The following is an 18,762-nucleotide window of genomic DNA, read 5'->3' as shown; positions in this document are numbered from 1 at the left end:
ACCAAGCTGTACTCACGATTCTTTTCCTAACATCCAATACAAGGAGTGTATTGATATCAAATTAAAAATTGGTGCGTTACTAGAAGACTTTGTGTCACTGAAGAAACGACTGCTTGCCCTAGAAACAAAGTAGTTTGTTACTTTACTTTTTTTTTTATTATTAACCAGAGCATATTACAGTTTTCGTCTCGTATCATTCAGTAGTTTGTGCATTTATGTCCAAGGCATGAAGCCTTCATTTAGCATCCATTTCTTGCAGTTTGCATCATCAAACATCCATTTCTTTAAATCTTTCCTTGCAGTACGGGATGGATTGTTTTGGTGTAATTTTTCGCACAAGTCGCAAGCCCATGGATTCAAATATGCTTTATATTGGGATTTCCACAAGAAGTAAGAATTATATAAAACGCTGTCATTTCCTATGAATTTCAAATATTTTGCTAGTGCACTCGGGTCGGGAAATGCAGTTGCATCAATGAAAGCATTTGAAGGTAAATAACGAGTGTAATTTGCCCCACCAAACACTACTGGAATTACATCGTAATTTATAACATTAAAAAACTTTTCTGTGACGTAATCTTTGCAGATGGAATTTTCAAAAGAGAGATAGAATTTATAGTTTTTCAAAACGTTATCGTAACAGGCCTTGGACTGCGATGGTTCGCATGTTTTGTTTCCACATTTCCCGTATATGTCCACACTAATATTCTTCTGCAATTCCCGTACATAATCTTCTCTCTTACTATAAGTTGAGCAGTGGCTTACAAACCATACAATTTCTTTTGTTTTGTCCTTTAATAAATCTTTCGTGGTGTCAAAAGCTCTCTCTTTAAAAGAATAAACGATTCCATACCTTGCTACGATGTCTGAATCTTCTCTATAAGTCATAGTCCAGTTTATGAGCCCATTTAATTTCGTAAAAAGATTTACTTGGCCAATTGGTGACTCCAAAGTCTGTAAAACCCAAATTTGCTTTTGATTTCTGTATGTCGGTAGATTGTTATTTGACAGACCAGAATAATGAAACCACACCACATCGGCCTGTTCCAAATACGATCTATTGTTTGTAACAAAACAGCTGACCTGTGCACATCCCTGTTTAATGAAAGTAGCGTTGCCGGGTAAAAAGTAATAGAAGTCGTTAGAGTATTTTTGACCCGAAAATGTTGTCCAGAGAAGAATAAGCTTTGGTGCCCTCTTCATGCGTAGTAACGGAACTTTCAACCCTCTAGATTGTCCTTCAATGTTATTTATTTCCAAAAAGGAATATGTTTCTTTTTCCTCCTCAGCTGATTCTTCTTTTAATTCAAAATATTGGTATTCAGTCGGATTTGTTCTCTGCATTCGGATCGATGATAACGGAGAAATAAACAAATACATCGCATAAGCCATTACAGCGAGACTCATGGTTCGAAATGTTATTAAAAGCAGTTTCCTTCCAGATGGAATCGGTGCTTGTTTTTCTGTTGGCATGTTCTTCAATCAACAGATTCAACCTGCGAAATGAAATAGAAGCATTAATTTAAATATGTAAAACGGCTTCTTGACAATAAGAGTAATATTTATCTTTCCTAGATAAGGAACAAAATCTAACAAAGCAATGCAATTTATAAAGAACTTACCTACTTTAAGATGCTAAAAAAAAAAAAAAAACTTTCTGAAATACAACTGGGACGTTTCGTTAATCACAGAAATATAAATATAACCATAGGGTAATTGAAATCTACTTAGTTTAGAATTAAAAACTTTTGAAAGATCATCACGCACACTACACAAATAGAGAGAAACCGTGAAACAAATAATACCAGTGGTGGACTTTCGAGAATCATCTCCAGTTGACCCATGTGTTATAAATAAGAACTTTGCTGCATTTAATATGGAAGTAAGTTTAAATCCCATAATGCTCTTGCACAATGCATAATTTCGAAAACTTTAAGTGGTTTTAACTGCCATAGCTGTGAAACCAAATAACAGAACAACAAGAGATGAATTCAGCCGAAACTATTTGATATCCAATCCATATGTTAATAACTTGTAGCCGGATCTCAATTGAATGAAATTTGTGTTGAGTGGAGTTAGCAGATGGAGTGCACCTGTGGCTGAGTTCTATCCTGCAGCAATTAGTCCGGAAATTTGATTGGTGGTAATATGCTCTAGTGTTAGATATTGTGATCGAACAGTTAGTAACATGTATTGAAACCTGGTTGGCACTGAATTGAGCAGTCAGATTTTTATTTTAAAGTCTGATTTAGTTAGAATGATTAGAGGGTAGCCTTTTCTTTTTCTTGCATTATAACGTCTTTATTCTGCCGTAGTATTTTAATATAATTCATTTGGTGAAAGAGCCGGGGGGATGTTACAACGGGCGTTTCTCAATTAGTCATCCTGATAAGATGACTAGTTTGTTGAAATTTGTTATTCTGTGTAAGAGAACACTTGTCTGCAGGAGGGTTCGTTAACCTATGATGTCTTCAAAGTGTGCTGAGCCTGTGGTCACTTACATCGAGGTTGAATCAGAATTCGACGCACTCAACGTTCCCGTTTTGCTCCAGCTATTATAAAGCCCCTTCCTCATTGGCGGAGTCTTTACGGTAGCACAGTAGTTACAGTCACTGTGCAACCGTAAAGACTCCAAGGGTGGAAAATGCCCAGATTCCAATCTCGTCAATGGTGCGAGGAACTTTTATGGGCTTAATTCATAAAGCGAGTTAGTCTGTCTCGGCGAGGACACCAATGTTTTTACATCTAAAAACTCTGGTTTTTCGTCCAAAAAAAACGGTCCAACCGACCAGAGAACAGACATAATACACACTGGTAGATTCTTGGAAGGCCCTAATGTAATAGATTTTTCCCTCTTTAGTGAAGATGTTTTACTCTGTCCTCACTTCATAACAGGACAATTAAGCTGTCAGCAGGAACAGAGTTTACACCAGGCGTATCACGGCTGGAGTCCCAAAAAGGTTCGGGTCTCTCCCGGCTTCTGTTCACTGTGTTCATTTCTCCACGGGTTCGTAACAGGGCGGATCTCACCTTTCATCCCTATCACAGCCTAGGACAATTCTATCCAGACAACATCAACATAGTTCTTCACGTCGGCACATACCTCAAGCAACATGATTTAAAAATCAACTACAGTAGGTCTGGCTGCATGCTCTTCTAGGTGAGACAAACTGTTAATAAACTTAATTCGCCCCACCCCTTTGCTTCTTATACATCCCCAGACCATCTGAACGGCGGGGTACTTTACAGTCGGTGTTATGCAGAATGGTAAGCCTCCGATTTTCGTCTTCTGACATATCGCTTCCCATCCGAGCCATGCAGGTTGAATTCCGATTCGTCAGAAAAGATGACGGTGTCCCATTGCTCTTTTGTCCATTGTTATTGTTATTTTTGGCGCAAAAGAAGGCCATATTGCGCCTTCTTTTGTCCATGAAGCATGCGTTTCAGCCCAAGCAAGTTGCTTCTTCATGATTTGTTGGGCCAACAAAGGCTTCTTCTTGGGCCGATATGCATGCAGACCACATCCTGAAAGCCGTCTTTGGATAGTTCGTGCATTTATTTCAACACCAGAGGCCAGCTCAAAGTCCAGTTTTAGATTAGGAGCACTAGCATGGCGATTACAAAGTCATAGCCGTTTCAAATATCGATTTTGGAATGGCGTAGTCACTCTCTTACGGCTTGATCCAGGTCTTCTCTTCACATCACCGATTTCACACTTTAATTTCAGCATCCGGGATACTGTTGACCGGTGGCAGCCTATTTTATCAGAGATAGAACGCGTAGAAACCCCTTTCTGGGACAGAGCAACAGCTGCGCTTTTTTTTATTGGTGTCAACTGAACATATGGAGCCATGCTTACACCTGCGCAAAACAGGATATTAATAAGCTTGTATACCTTTCCAACGCCGTATTGATAGAAACGGCTGATGCAATACTTTGCAATTACTGACTATTGCAATAGAAGCGTTATATGACGATAGTTTGCTTTGTGACAGTGTGCATAGTGTTGGGGGGAAAACGCCTCCTGGGGTTTACCACATCTGCGCCATATGAACTCTGTGGAGACAAACAGTATCACTGTGAAAGCCAGAAAAATGTTTTGTGTTGTGATATGAAGTATTGTTCCTGGTTCTGTTGGGTGTCTTTTGGCCGCAGGGCCCTTGGTGGGACCCCACGTTGCCCGCACACACACCAGTAGAAGGTAGCCAGGCTGCCCATAATTCTCTGGCTAGTCTCCTCCAGATCGCCTGAGCTTCTTGGAAAGATACCAAAAAAAAAATATATATATAGGGTACAGGGTGTACAGGATATACCGGAGAGGGTAAAGGAAAGGAGGTACAGACAGAGGATGTAAGGGAAGGCATCCTCCGCAGGTTGGGTGGGAATTCTCCCACCTAAGCGTAAGTGGAAGGAGAGGGCCCTCAAGAGGGTGGAAAGACAATCACGTATCAAGAGAGACATGGATGAAACAATTCAAGCGACCTGAGGAGTGTCAAGTTCAGTAGCTAGAAGTGGTCACAATCTAGTTGAAGATGTTCAGTATATGAGAAAAGGGTATTGATCAATGTGCATCAGTTCCAGGACGTTGCACCAGTGATCTTCTTCTGGTGAAGAGATTATGGGCGAAGGCAGAGAAAGCGTGGTACTGGTCTTCCTCATTGATCAGAAAATGTTCATTTCCTCGAGGCAAGGCATGTATTTTTGATATGAGCAACGTTCGTAGGTCCTCGTAGATCGGGCAAACATAGAATAGATGATCCCAGTCTTCGTTATCACCACAAAGACAGCGAGGGTCATCCACGATGGGCAAGTTTGTGATTTATGGATCCATGGCCTGTAATCAGGAAAGTGATATATAACCCTGGGCTTTACCATGCTGGAGCTTTAGGTGAGATCTGGGCTATTTCAGGTAAGAATTTTTTAGTGATGGAACCTTTTGGGAGGAGGGGGTATTCCATCTGTTTTGCCAGGCGTTAAGAAGGTAGACTTTCTTTACTTATATAAACTCTAAAAGGAAGGGGATGAATCTGATTGGTCCACTTGATATCGATGGTTCGACTGTTGATGATCCTGCTCAGATAACAAACAAACTGAATGAGTATTTTGCATCTACATTCACACATGAGGAGGTTAAGGTTTGAAAATGGCAGAAGGTTATCAAATTGTAGCAGGGTGCTTAATGATTTTGTAATAAGTGAGAGCAAAGTGGAGGAGAAATTGTTGAAGTTAAACATAAGAAAGGCACCTGGGGTGGATGGGATCTATCCAGTTATATTAAAGGAGGCGGCAAAGCAACTAAGCAAACCCTTAGGAAGGAATGGTGTGATTTTTTTTTTTTTTTTTGGCTGATGCTGCATAAACTCATACACTTGCTTTCTTGCATCACATGCTACTACTACTACTACTAGACTGCATTCGCTTTGTGACAAACAAAATGACTGTAATCAAATAATGTCTTATACGTTTCGCTACACATGTGAATTTTTTTATGATGCAGTTTTTTGTCCGCCACTGTAGGTCATACTACTTAATCATAATCATCGCCAGACCGTCAGACAGGAGAAGGTGCCAGACCAACTCATCCCCATACAGATCGAAGCTGCGTAGCATGTCCTCCCTGGACAACATATCTCCTTCCAAATATTGAATAGATTAATCATAGATGTTGATGAGAAGCTCTGCAAGGACAGAACCTACAGATCTTCCCTTCTTGCAGACATGTATGCCCTCGTCATGTTCTAGGTGGAATGAGATGCCGCGCTATCAACGCTCTGTTGTATTTGTATGTACTTTTATATGTTGTATCTTTATGTATCTTCACCAGAGGCTGTTTATGGTCGTGTATTGTATGTGGGCTCTGTACACAATGCATTTGTCTGTCATTTATATTTAATCTCTGTATGTAACTCGTGTCCTCTAGCTGCACAGCTGTAAAAGGATATTTCTTCGAAAATAAATTGATATGAATAATAATAAAGACTCTATTCTATTCTAAAAACTCCTAGAACACATTTGTGTAGTTGGCTGATTAATATAAGTGATTATGTAATTAGTACAGGCATTTTAATATATAAGTACAATCATTTAATTGCATTAACACCAAAAATTCCACCAAAGGCATAATCGCTTTATGCCTTTGGTGGAAAATATCAGTAACAGCAGCTTTGTTCTTGTATGGTCTGTGCCACTGGGGAACAGGAACTATCCGGTTGACCTACGGATGTACTTGTAAAGGAAGTTGTCTCGATAAGTCATAGAAGGGGCTAACTGACAAACTAGATGTGATGCAAATTTATAACTACAATTTTACGCTATATATAAAACAAATTGTTTTCGGAAATCTCTATTCAATCGTCACACAATGATTCCACCAGTGATAGAGAGAGAGAGAGAGAGAGAGAGAGAGAGAGAGAGAGAGAGAGAGAGAGAGAGAGAGAGAGAGAGAGAGAGAGAGAGAGCCACAATTCCAAATTAGAAAGAGTATTTCTTTATCATGATAGTTGACTATAATGCGCGGCAGACTCGTGTGTCAATTGGCATGTATTCTGGATTTCAGTGAATGTATCGTTATCTTTAAAAATATCCTTGTCCATAGCGTAAATATTCAACATTTCTGGACGTACCTTATCTTCAATGATGTTCAGATGAGCTCTGACGTTCACGGTTTCCTCCACTGGGATAAGGGTATTGGTATGGCACATCCAGTGGGACCAAGACTAAAGGCATTTATATTGTCATATTCCATGAAAGATTTCAGAAAGGTTATAGTCAACTGTTCCTCTACTAGAACACTAACAGAGCAGCTGAGTCATTCCCTCCTCCTGTCTCATTTCGAAAAATCCAAAGTTAAACTGAATCGCTGGCAACTCATATCACTTCAGATTAGTGCAAACAAGGGAGTATCAGAGACACGCACTCACTAGCTCCCAACTGTTATTCAAGATAAAAGAGATAGAAACGAAAATAGCGAAAAAAAAAAAATAAAAATAGTATTTGATTTTGAACCAAGAACGATCTGGACAAATACCACCAATGGTCATAAAGGCTCTCTAACTGATGAAGTAACACCGTCCAATAAGGAAATTCTTCAGTATTTAAATCCTGCCGTTCATTTATTTACTCATCTATTTACTCATCTTGGTTATTACTGAGAGATGAAAAACCAGAGATTTCAGGACAGAAAACCCATGCAGTCCTTTAACCTAGAACGAAAAAAACATGGTGACTTGGCCGCGTTGTGGCAAAAGCACATAAATGTTCCTCTCTTCCACACAGTTGCAGAATTGAATCCATGCTTTTACTACTTGATGGAAGAACAATGGCATTCATTAATGTGTTAGCTGCGAAGGACTCTCGGGAGAAAATGATATATTTTTGTTTTTCTGAAGTTCTGGTTGTTTTACGACAAAAACGAACAAACCAACCAGAAAACAGCATTTCAACGATGAGAACGGGCCCAAATCGAAGTAAGAAGCCGTCTCGAATTGTAATGAAATTTGAAAACGCCATGACGCTTTGGTATAAGGAGGGGCGATATCTTTAATTTACAAGAGACATACTACACAAAAATCTTTCCCATTTTACCTTTATCTCTGTTCTACAGCAATCAATGTTTTTTTCTTTCACTTGTTCATTAGTATATGCTATGCTTGTTTTTATTTGTTTTAAGATCACACAAAGCTATGAGAAATCAAAGTATTGTGCTTGAAAATTTCTCGTAATTCTGGTTCGTTTACCAATTTTCTAGATAAAAATTCCATTTTTATCCAGGGTTGGGTATGCAATTCTCGTCCTAACCAACTAACTCGATTACAGTGAAAAAGTCCATAAATATTGTTCCCGTCTTAACAGCGTTCGAACTCAGGCTTTTTCCACACAGTGCAGGAGTACAGCGATCGTAGCCACTAGGCAACCTACGAGGGTTTTTTTCTCTGCCAGTGATATCAGTTTTCTTCCTATCTACCCCTCCACATTTCATGGAAGATAACTGCTCAGGCCGATAGGTGTAAAGCGCTTTATGATAGCACTTCTGTACTCACTGAAATCCTTTATATCAAGACTAGAGTGAAACTTCAAGGTAGAATGCAGAAAAGTTAAGGTTGAATATGACTGAGAATTTGAGGTACGGAGTACGAAAACTAAACACCTCTCCTATAGGGATGAACATGGTATATATTCCTGGATATATCTAATTCGATATTATCTTGTTGTTCAATACAGGCTGAGGAGGAGGTATAATGGCGAGGAGCACATTTTAGTGCCATACACTTGGTCACCTTGTCCCACAAGAGGAAACCTGTAAAAATCAGAGCATGCACATCAACATCGTTGCGGATTAAGTACATCAGGCAGGGTTACATGGTTATCCCTATGGCTTACTTACCTCCATATGTACACTCTTACATCGGTGCTGTGAGTGTAAAAAGAAATTCATGGCCCAAGACTCGCTTGCAAGACTCTCGCGTCAATGCTTAGCATTCCTGGCACGAATACAGCCGTATTTTCGGGTTGTAGGCAATCAGCAGCTTCCTTGAAGGTCTCCCTGTGATACTATTCATTCTCCATTGACGTTGAACAGATTTGAGCACTAGGTGGGTCAGGCGTTGTTATAACGCCTTTCTACACATGACACACCATGTGATCCCATCAATTTACATACATTTTTGGATACGTTGTTGCAGAAATCTCTATGGTTATAATAAAGAGCCATAGAGATTTCTGCAGAAGTGGTTATGAAGTGAAATACGTCCTATATCAGTTAGCGCTCGTATAAAAAGTTCGCAGGCTTTACTCTTGAACAACGTAAACTACCGCTTTCAGTATGACAGGCCCATGCATTATTCGATTTTTCAGGGACAATTTTATCGAAGTTACTTTGTTTCCGCGTTAACGAATGAACATAAGAACTTATGTAAAAATCGTTATTCTCGGAGAAAAAGAGGTAGATAAGGAAAGATGGAGGGGGAACTGCTGAGAAGAATAATTGACTCAGTTTCGTTTAAGACAGGAGAGAGAATATGAAGTACATGAAAACATCTGAATAAGTAGTTTAATTCACATACTGCAGAGCGCTGGATACAGAATAAAACTAGCGAACACACGCCAGTATTAGGCCGCGACATCTAGAACAACTGTCATAATCGTTATCCTTTGTGGAAAAGGCATAGGTTCGTATCCCACCTAAATAGGAAATCCTTCTATGGACTCTTGTCACATTGTGGCCGAATTAGTGGGTCTCGGAGGAGGATTACTTAGCTTTTAACTCCAGCAAAACAAGCAGACCGATCAGAGAATGAATGCAGTTTTCAGACACGACGTATACACTGGCGTCTCATGGCTTAAATTTATTCTCCACTAAATAAAAATAATCAATATCGACTTGCATAGATTAATGGAGTTGCAGAATCGGAATATCCATCACGTAAAGTTATTTCATCTTTTGTAAATTAGCTCAGAAAGATAATTTAACTTTTTTTAGAAGCAGCTTTCTCGTTATACCCCACAACAACCACACAGTCCAAGGAGTTCACAAGATAAAAAGAATACAAGAAACAGCAACATATTCAACAATCACGCAGGCAAGAACCACGGTCATCAAAGCACGTGTATTTACGAGTATATACCCTTTTTGTGCGACCACTCAGCTACAGCGAGCCTAATATGATTCTCTCTCGAAACGAAACGAAACGAAAATTTTAAGTTTAACACTTGAGCAGAATTATCTTTTACTCGGGGAGAACTAGTAAAGGTTTGTGAGGGATTTATCTTCCTCGTGTAGGACGAGACGAAAGTAATGAAGAATCAATTCAATTTAAGAGCGGGATATACTACCACTAAAGATAAAATTGAAATTGCTTTCTCGTATCGACTTCTCGTGGAAGCGAGAATATCGGTTGCATGAGAAATTAAATTGCAGTTTCAAATTAAAAATAAAAAAATTAACGTAAATTGCGAACCTTAAACTGCAAAAACGCAGCATTTCAATCGATTTGGAGATCAAGAAATAAATAAGTTTATTTAATAAAAGGGAATAACGTTATACAAATGAAAGTCATTAACAACGCAGTCAGATTTCTTCTATCTGCTTTCTGATGAAATTTCAGTATAGAAAACGTGAGGGTACATAAGAACAGGCGTTTGTACTGACCGTTGTTCAAATTCGCGTGTGTTTGCTATAAGGAGATATTCTTGTACACTCTTATCTTTTGAAATTATACAAAAACTATAAGATGAGGAGACCTTGAGAAAGATAATTGTAAAGGAAGGCAAATGATCCAAGGTTGAGTAAATATCAAGAGACAAAATACTCCAAGGACGATTCTACTCTTGTGATGGGTCCGAAAGCTTTGCAGAGAACGGAGTCAGTCTCCGGTAAGAGAGAATTGAGAACGCCGCGGGAAATGCGACTTTTAAAGTAGAATTTAGCAATACATTTACCAAATGCCTTTGAGAAGATGTTTGCCAGCTTTGATCAAGGTCATTTGGTGACATGCTGCCAGAAGACTACAAAGTTAGCTGTAGTTTAACGGGATAGGTTGAAACTATTCCGGCAACTCGAAATAACACCAGTTATGACTAGATAACGACTGAAAGTAATTGTCTGGTGCACGACGCTTATATCAGGCTGAGAAAAAAGCCTGTAAATTGGCAAATTATTCAATAAAAGATATCTCGACGTGCTAAGAGACTATCTCCTAAGTTACATCCAAACTCTCACGCATCAGAAAAGTAAACAATTTCTTCATTAATAATGCTGTCTTCAAGGAGTGGTGATGTGTATTTCATAACCTCTCCTACTTAAATGTCAACCTCACCTTCTCGGGGCGAACTGACCCGTTTCCACAGACGAGGCTCTGGCGACCGAGTCACAGCGGTATAACTATCCCATCACATACAGAGGAAATGCTGTACCTGAAGCCTGTCTAGAGGCTATAAGGTGGCAGCCCTACCACTAGACTTACCCCGCGAAAGGCTGGTAACCTATCCGGGGGACATTCTAAATACTCGAAATAAGCTCAAAGGAAAAAACTAGACGGATCTCAAGGGTAACGACCTAGGCAATGGATATAGGACTACGATTAAGGAACTTAAAGTAGCAACTTGGAACGTTAGGGGAATAAATCACAAATTAGATGAATTGACCATGGAACTAGAAAATAGAAATACTGACATAGCAGTCATTACCGAAACAAAAAAGAAGAACAAAGGATCCAAAGAAATAGGTAACTTCATAATGATATACTCTGGCGTACCAAGTGAAATGTGGGCGTCATCGGGAGTTGCTTTATAATAAAGAAAGAATAGGAAAACAAAATATTAGACTACTCTTGGATATCACCCAGAATATTGAAATTAAGACTAAAAATTCTATCTTATACAATAACAATCATTGGCATCTACGCACCAGTAGAAGGCAACATTGATGAAACCACAGAATTTTATGACGAATTACAACAGATAGTAGACCAAACTAACAAAAACGAGTATCTCATACTAGCAGGAGATTTTAATGCAAGGGTTGGTGCTCAATCAGTAGACAAATGTATAGGATCAGAAGGTGAACCCGTGGTCAACAATAATGGAAGATACCTGATAGACTTCTGCATTTTTAATAAACTTAAAATTACAAATACTTTTTTCAGACACAAAAATATCCATAAATTCACATGGGAAGCAAGAAACACAATGTCTATAATAGATTATATTATCATTAATGAAAATTTAAATGACAAAATTAGAGACACTAGAGTATTCAGAGGCAGTGAAATTGACAGTGATCACTACCTAGTAGAAAGAACTTTCAAAATAAAAAGAAATTATCTTAATAAAAAGAAGAAAATACCAACAAAAAATACTAAGAAATTAAAAATACATTTGTTGGAAGACGAAAGTACTAAATTCCTGTATGAAAGTCGATTGAAAGATAAACTCAAATCAGATAAAAGTGATAATTTTGAGGAAATCTGGTCAAACATGAAATAATCAATCCTGGGAGCTGCTGAAGAAAGTCTTGGATATAAACCTATAAAAAATAAAAACTGGCAAAGAACTTGGAATGAAAAATTGAAACAAAATCAATGAGAAAAAAAAGACCTATAAACTGTTCCTACAAACTAAAGACCTACATCTACATATAAAAAGCTTAGAGCAGAAATCAGTAAACTAACCAGAAGAATCCGACGACATGACTGGGATAAATTTGTTAAATATTTAAAGTGATATCGGGCCCACAGAGAAGAGGTTTTAAAATGTTTAAGAAATTACAACTAGACGCAAATGATCAAATAAAAACCAACTCCATCTCCCAAACAGAATGGAAGCAACACTATTCCAAACTATGGTATAACCCATGCACTAGGGAATTGGAAGATGAATCTGTGAAAACCAAAGATGAAGAAAATATAACAATGGAAGAACTAGAGTTAATATTACAAAAATCAAAAAACCGAAAAAGCCCAGGTATAGACAATTTGAATGTAGAACTATTTAAATATGGGGGCACCTTAGTAAAAAACACTAATAAAATTATTTAACATCATATAGCATAAGCAACAGATACCCAAAGATTGGGAAACAGGAACAGGAATCAATTTACACAAAAAAGGCTCCAGAAATAACACTAACAACTACAGAGGGATAACACTGCTGTCAAATGCTGCAAAGCTATACTCTAATATACTAAAGAATTAACTTAATAAATACAGTGAACAATTCTTAGAAGAAGAACAATGTGGGTTCAGAAAAGGGAGAAGCACAATAGATGCCATTTTCTCACTACAACAAATTTTGGAGAAAAGAAGAGAATTCAATCTACCAACACTTCTGCTCTTTATTGATTATGAAAAAGCATATGACAATGTAAACCGGGAAAACCTTTGGCAGATTCTACGTGAAGAAAATATCCCAACAAAACTCCGGAAAGCGATCCAAAGCCTATATAAAAACTCGAAAGTCTGTATAAAATATTCTAATGGCCAACTATTAGACCCAATTAACACCAATAAAACAAGTGAAACAAGGATGTGAACTATCACCAAATTTATTCAATATCTACATCAATAAAATTCTTAAAGAATGGAAACAAAACAATTAACAACGGAATACAGTTGAACAAAATCCAAACTATATTATATGCTGATGATCAAGTAATAATTGCAAAATCCGAAGATGAACTACAGATAGCAGCAAACGAACTTAATAAAAAAGTAAAGAGTACGAGATGAAAATCTCCACCTCAAAAACAAAATCAATGGGATTATATGGAAAAAACATAGAGTCAAAATTGTTATTGATGATAAAATAATAGAACAAATGCCTGACTTCACCTATTTGGGAAATTTATTATCAAATGAAGGGAAAGACATCCACACTAAACTACAAAAATATAACAAAATGAATGGAATGATTAAACACAACTGAAACAAAATGACGACTGCACAACATCACTTTAAAACCAGCCCTCTTCTACAGCTGTGCGACTTCGGTCATAAGAAAGATGCACACAAACTAGAAGCAGCACAAATGAGATTTTTAAGACCATTATTAGGCTTTACAAGACTAGACCACCAAAGAAATTTAGATATCCGCGAGAAATTAAAAGTAGATAACATAGTAAATGACATAGCATGGTATCAGAAAAATGGATCAGCCACACAGAAAGAATGAACCCAGACCAGATCCCAAAATTAGTCTTTAACTACAAACCTACAGGCAAGAGAGATGTTGGTCGACCAAGACAACGATGGCGAGATCAAGACCACCTCCAAGAGCTATAACGGAACAGGTCTTTAAAGACCTAAGCCGGACCAAGTTCATGATGATGATAATACTGTCCTTTCTATGGAACATTTTCCTTGTACGATGATATGTTTTACGTTTGAACAAAAAAACTGCAAAAATTACTTCGGACTAAATACAACCTTTTACAGTAAAAACAAATATATAATTGCCACGTACTTGGACATCTCTCTTCTTTGTGTAATTAATGCGTACTCAGTTCCTTATATCCTCATTTTAATGATATGATGGCGGCGCATTATGGCCTTGTTGCCTTGCACGTAGAAAAATGTTTGTAGAGGAGGCCTAGCTGCGTTAGAAACGTTTAAATTTGCTTGAATTACAATTAATTTTTATACTTGGTCAAATATTATATAAATAGATAGAAAATTAAAGGAAGAAAAGTATTTTTTGTCACTTTTACATATTCTAGAAATTTCAGAGTAAGCTGTCCTTAAAATCGCTGCCTTGGATACGTTTGATTCATCACGTTTAACGCTTGTATCTTCAAAATTGTGCTCAACCCCTGGCCCCACGAAGCTTAAATGGGTCTTGTGAAATTTTAATTTCATTATAGTTTGCTGTGATCCAAAACCTTCAATATATAAGACTGTCATCATCGCACCTTTTTAAAATTGTTTTTTTTTTTTTTTGTTAGGAGCACTCATTCTAATTAAAATTCGATGTATATGATCTCACTGTTAGAGAGACGCTGACTAAAAATATCAAACACCGTTTGATACACGAGCTAATCGTGGGTGTTTTCCGAAGTCGAGTTCATACTTGCATTCCACGAACTGCTATGATTTGCCAGTAACCAACTTTTGTCTATTTCAGGCAAGGGTTGCTTGGATTTTCATCTCCTAAGACCAACTGATCTTGGAACATACACATTTTACAGCCACAATATACGAATGTTTCATCTTCAGTAAAATTACAGAATAAACAACAGCAACAGTTTTTATGCATAAAAAACGATCAATTTATTTATCACTTTAATAATAATCACTTTATTTATCACTTTCCAGTGTCACAACATGTAAATAGACACGGGACAAAGGGGTGGTCTAACATAACGTTATATGAAATTAATGAAGAAAACTATTAAGAGAAGGTATATGCAGATGGGCTAAATAAAGATAAAACGATATAGCCAACAAAACGACTCATACAGACACTGTCTTATATTCGAAGATCAGAAAAGTATTTAAGTTATTTTCCCACATTTCGCTACACTTAGATATTCAATTTTTAAAATAAAAAAAAGAAAAAATAGATTCGCTTCAATGCTTAAAATTAAATACAATATATTACTCACTATGATGACATCATAAGGATCAAAGTCGATGTGGTAGCTCAGTCAAGTTAGCACATTTGTAAGAGTAGTGGGGTCAGGGTCATAGTCTTAGGGTCAGGAGCCACCTGTGGTTTCTCACATCTGCACAGTGTAATGCGAAAATTCCTGTTGACCTCCCCAGTTTGAATATAATAAACTTTGATTCCGTGTGCGGGCCTTTCACAAACTGCAGCCAAACATGCAAGATCTGCTTCACAGAAAATAGTCGCCATTACGCAACAGTTTCAATTAAAAATAAGATTTTACTCCTATTTCCGCTGGAGTTATTTCGTCATTGCACTGCTGAACATGACTGACGTCACACATCAGACTCATTAAGAGCAATGCGAAGTGTGTACAACTTAGCATTTCCTTATGACCTTACACTGGAGCTAGTCAAGTGCTATCAGATAAGTTGTGAGAATAGAAACTGCCAGAAATGAGACAAAAATACATTAGACGCATTATATACACTCCTGGGAGGCACGCAATATTTGGGGCCCCCCAGATATAATTTTTTTTTCTGAATTTTATTAGCAGTCACTAGATCTAATAAAAATGTTCAAATGATGACAGTTTGTAATTGTTTGTGACGTATGCAATAAAACATTAATCTGAAATAGAATTTTAAATGTGCAATGTATAATCTCATTCATTATTAAAATTTAACCACACACCATTCTGCAAACTAAGGCTAAGGTTTGCATTATTTTAACTTAAGAAGGTAGTTTTCGAGATCAATTTACATCACACTGTCTCGATCAACTTGCATATCGGCACACAATCGTCTTGCATAACGACCACCTCTCAGCTGTAACAAGGCAATATATGGCACATTCCACTCATCTTTCGATCATCAGCCTATCACTGTCAATTCACCGCTGAGTGGTTCGAGATTCATTTCCAGCGTATAACAGACAATGTTAAGAAAAATATTCAAACTGGAATGCCATGAACCTTTCTGATTGCGAATCCACTGAACACCGGCAACGACTGCAATGCGAATATGACATCACAGTGATAGCCAAACGCTGAAAACTTTCTCACTTCGAGAGAGGCAAACCCTGAAAACTTCTCAAGAAATAAAAAAAATCTCACTAATCACAATTTGCAGCACAAATCCCAATTAGAGAAGTCATTGCACAAACTAACAAGAATAAACTTTTTTTTCCTCCAGGATAGCAGCACAAGCTGTTTCAGACGACATAGTCACTGAACTCAGGAGAGACCTTGATGTTTACGCCTGTCTCAGCTTGCAGTGATGAGACTGACATGAATATCAGTTTCTATATGCCGATCTAATCTTGAATAATATGGCACGAGATCTAATACCGCCTCATGGACAAAGGTTTACAAATTAGACCATTTAGATCTTAATCACTGTCATCATATACGAAGACAAAAAACTTGAGTGGAGAAGAGCCTCTGTCTTGCAAAAAAAAGGTGAATCTGAGTGAATGGACTTCTTTTCCCCAATCGCAACATCCTTTAACGCAAACAAACTAATTCTAGTGTAAGTCACGACAAGAATCTATCAGCTATATTTATGTTTACAAAGCCCTTGTTTCCTACATTAATGGTTGCAAAACATGCTTGCTCCCATTGGAGAATGAAAAAACTCAAACAATGACAAGTTGTGGCACAAATCAAAATTAGAGGTCACTGCCCTAACTAACCACAATAAACGTTTTTATTGCCAGGATAACACCACACGACCAGAAGACATGGTCAGGAATTCAATTTTCTGGAATACATTCAGAAAATGCTTTCCACATACACATTATTTAGGTACCCTCCAGTCAGTAGCTAACAGAGGAAAGACAGGGAGTTTATACACCAGCAGATCCAGATTAGAGTTGATCTGTAAGATATAAAATCTTACAAACTAAGTTGAATAAACACTTTGAAGTTTTTTGATATTATTTAAGGATCTTTTGTTAAGTTCAAATAAAGTAACAATAGTGGAGATTTCACTAGTAAGATTAATTCAGAGATAAGATAAATTTAATGAAGGGAAAGTAATAATAGCAGGGACTAAGCTATCAACTACCAACATACTTGGGACAAACAAGGGCTGCGGGCAAAGTAGCAGGGGGTCATTTACGAACAGGCGAAAAAGGGTTGTTCGGAGACTTACACTAGAAGGGGAGTGGGGATTAGTATAGTCAAGGCGTGAACACCATCAGAACAAACAGGATGTGGGTACTTGTCCAGCAATCGGTTTATAATTAGACGCGGTGGTTACCAGATCGGGATGAAAAATTTTCATCCCGATCTGGTAACCACCATTGAAGGCGTTATATGAGATTTGAGTGTTTTAGGGGATAGTCGGTTAACATCAGAGGGTGTACGGTCTGGGAATGGAACAGGAGGAATATTCAAAAAGAAGATTGAGACACGTGCTATGGGGTAGTCTGAGAAAAAAAAATACTAACAAATGAAATGGAACAAAGTTGGATAGTAATGATAGGATTGGATGGAGCCTCAAAAATAGGCGTGGCAGCCTGGGAGTACGATTTAGAGAGGAGGAAAACAAAAAGGGGGTTGTGGAGTGGAGAAGAATGTAGAGAAGTGTTGAGGGTGTAGAAGAGCATAGAGTAATGTAGTGTAGTGTAGTGAAGTGTAGTGGGAAATCGAGCAGTAAGAAAAATGAAAAAAAAAAAAAAAGTGTCTATGACAAGTAAGTGGACGAGGAGGAAAAATATAGTCAATGTTAGCTCGTTGAAATGTCTAGGAGTTGAGACGAATTAGTGAAGTGAGAGAAATAAAAAAGGATCTCTCACCAAAAAAAAGTAAAATTAAGTCCGCTGTTAAAGACCAAGATACCTGAAACTCTTGGAAGGCAAAGTGCAGAACCGGATGGAATCTGAAGCCCGACCGACATGAGTAGCCATTCTGGAACAGAAGAAATACATTAAGCAAGCAGAATGAATGAAGTCGAGACCTACATAGCAGCACTACAACCCATGCTAAACTCTCCGGAAATTGTAAGATGCTGCTCCAGAAGGTGACGGTACGTGGTACCTGACGGGAAAGATGGAAAGACATACGGCAACGTCCCGCCGAGTTCAATAAGTAAGTGGCTAGATTATATTAGTACCCTCATACACATATAAAGGACTGTAGGGACACTGATAATGAATTAAAATAAATTTAAGAAAGATAATGTGGGAAATATACAAAGAAGTACATAAATGTAAGGAATAGTTAGTGAAGAATTAGTGTTGAAAGACGTTAAACAAAAGGGAATAGATAGATATATGATAATCGTTATTGTTTTAACAGATGTATAATTAAAGAAATTTTAGAAGGGAAAGAAAGGAGAGACAATAGGAATAAATACAAATTACTACAAAATAAATACAAGATATAAATATAAATTTGTATATTACTGTATGTAGGCCGTATTGCAATGTAAGGGTCCAGCAAGAGTCTAATAACCTAACGTTGTTGTAGTCATAATCAAATGGACAAACACTGGTCGGAAAGATAATGTCAATGGAATAAGTTAACTTTGATTAGAGAAAGTCTTTCAATTATATCTCTAGGCAAGAAGAAGGTATTAAATAAATCAGAGGGTATGAGTATAGACATCAAATTGATCTTTAGAGTAAGAATCTGATTGGTATTGAAGGAGTAACATTAACAAA

General features: G+C 37.5%; 1 protein-coding gene across 4 annotated transcripts in view; it reads right to left on the bottom strand.

Moving 5' to 3' along the window:
- Positions 1-202: 202 nt before the first annotated feature.
- LOC150078329 (lewis-type alpha-(1,3)-fucosyltransferase-like) overlaps positions 203-18,762 on the bottom strand; it is a 63,377-nt gene continuing 44,817 nt past the window's right edge. For 3 of the 4 annotated variants that reach the window (XM_090384656.1, XM_090384654.1, XM_090384657.1), the window contains exon 2: positions 203-1,496. In XM_090384656.1, coding sequence (XP_090240782.1) covers positions 214-1,473 — 1,260 coding nt within the window. In that variant the 5' untranslated portion in view covers positions 1,474-1,496 and the 3' untranslated portion in view covers positions 203-213. Of the gene's footprint in view, positions 1,497-15,094; positions 15,242-18,762 lie in introns of those variants that run through there. The other variant, XM_090384655.1, reaches the window with a different exon arrangement.

This window comes from Mastigoproctus giganteus, chromosome 11 (genome assembly GCF_048544385.1).
Source record: "Mastigoproctus giganteus isolate SK-2022 chromosome 11, ASM4854438v1, whole genome shotgun sequence".
In the NCBI taxonomy this organism is placed as follows: Eukaryota; Metazoa; Arthropoda; class Arachnida; order Uropygi; family Thelyphonidae; genus Mastigoproctus; species Mastigoproctus giganteus.
The sequence above is the reverse complement of the archived record's forward strand: the minus strand, read 5'-3'. Positions and strand labels throughout refer to the sequence as shown.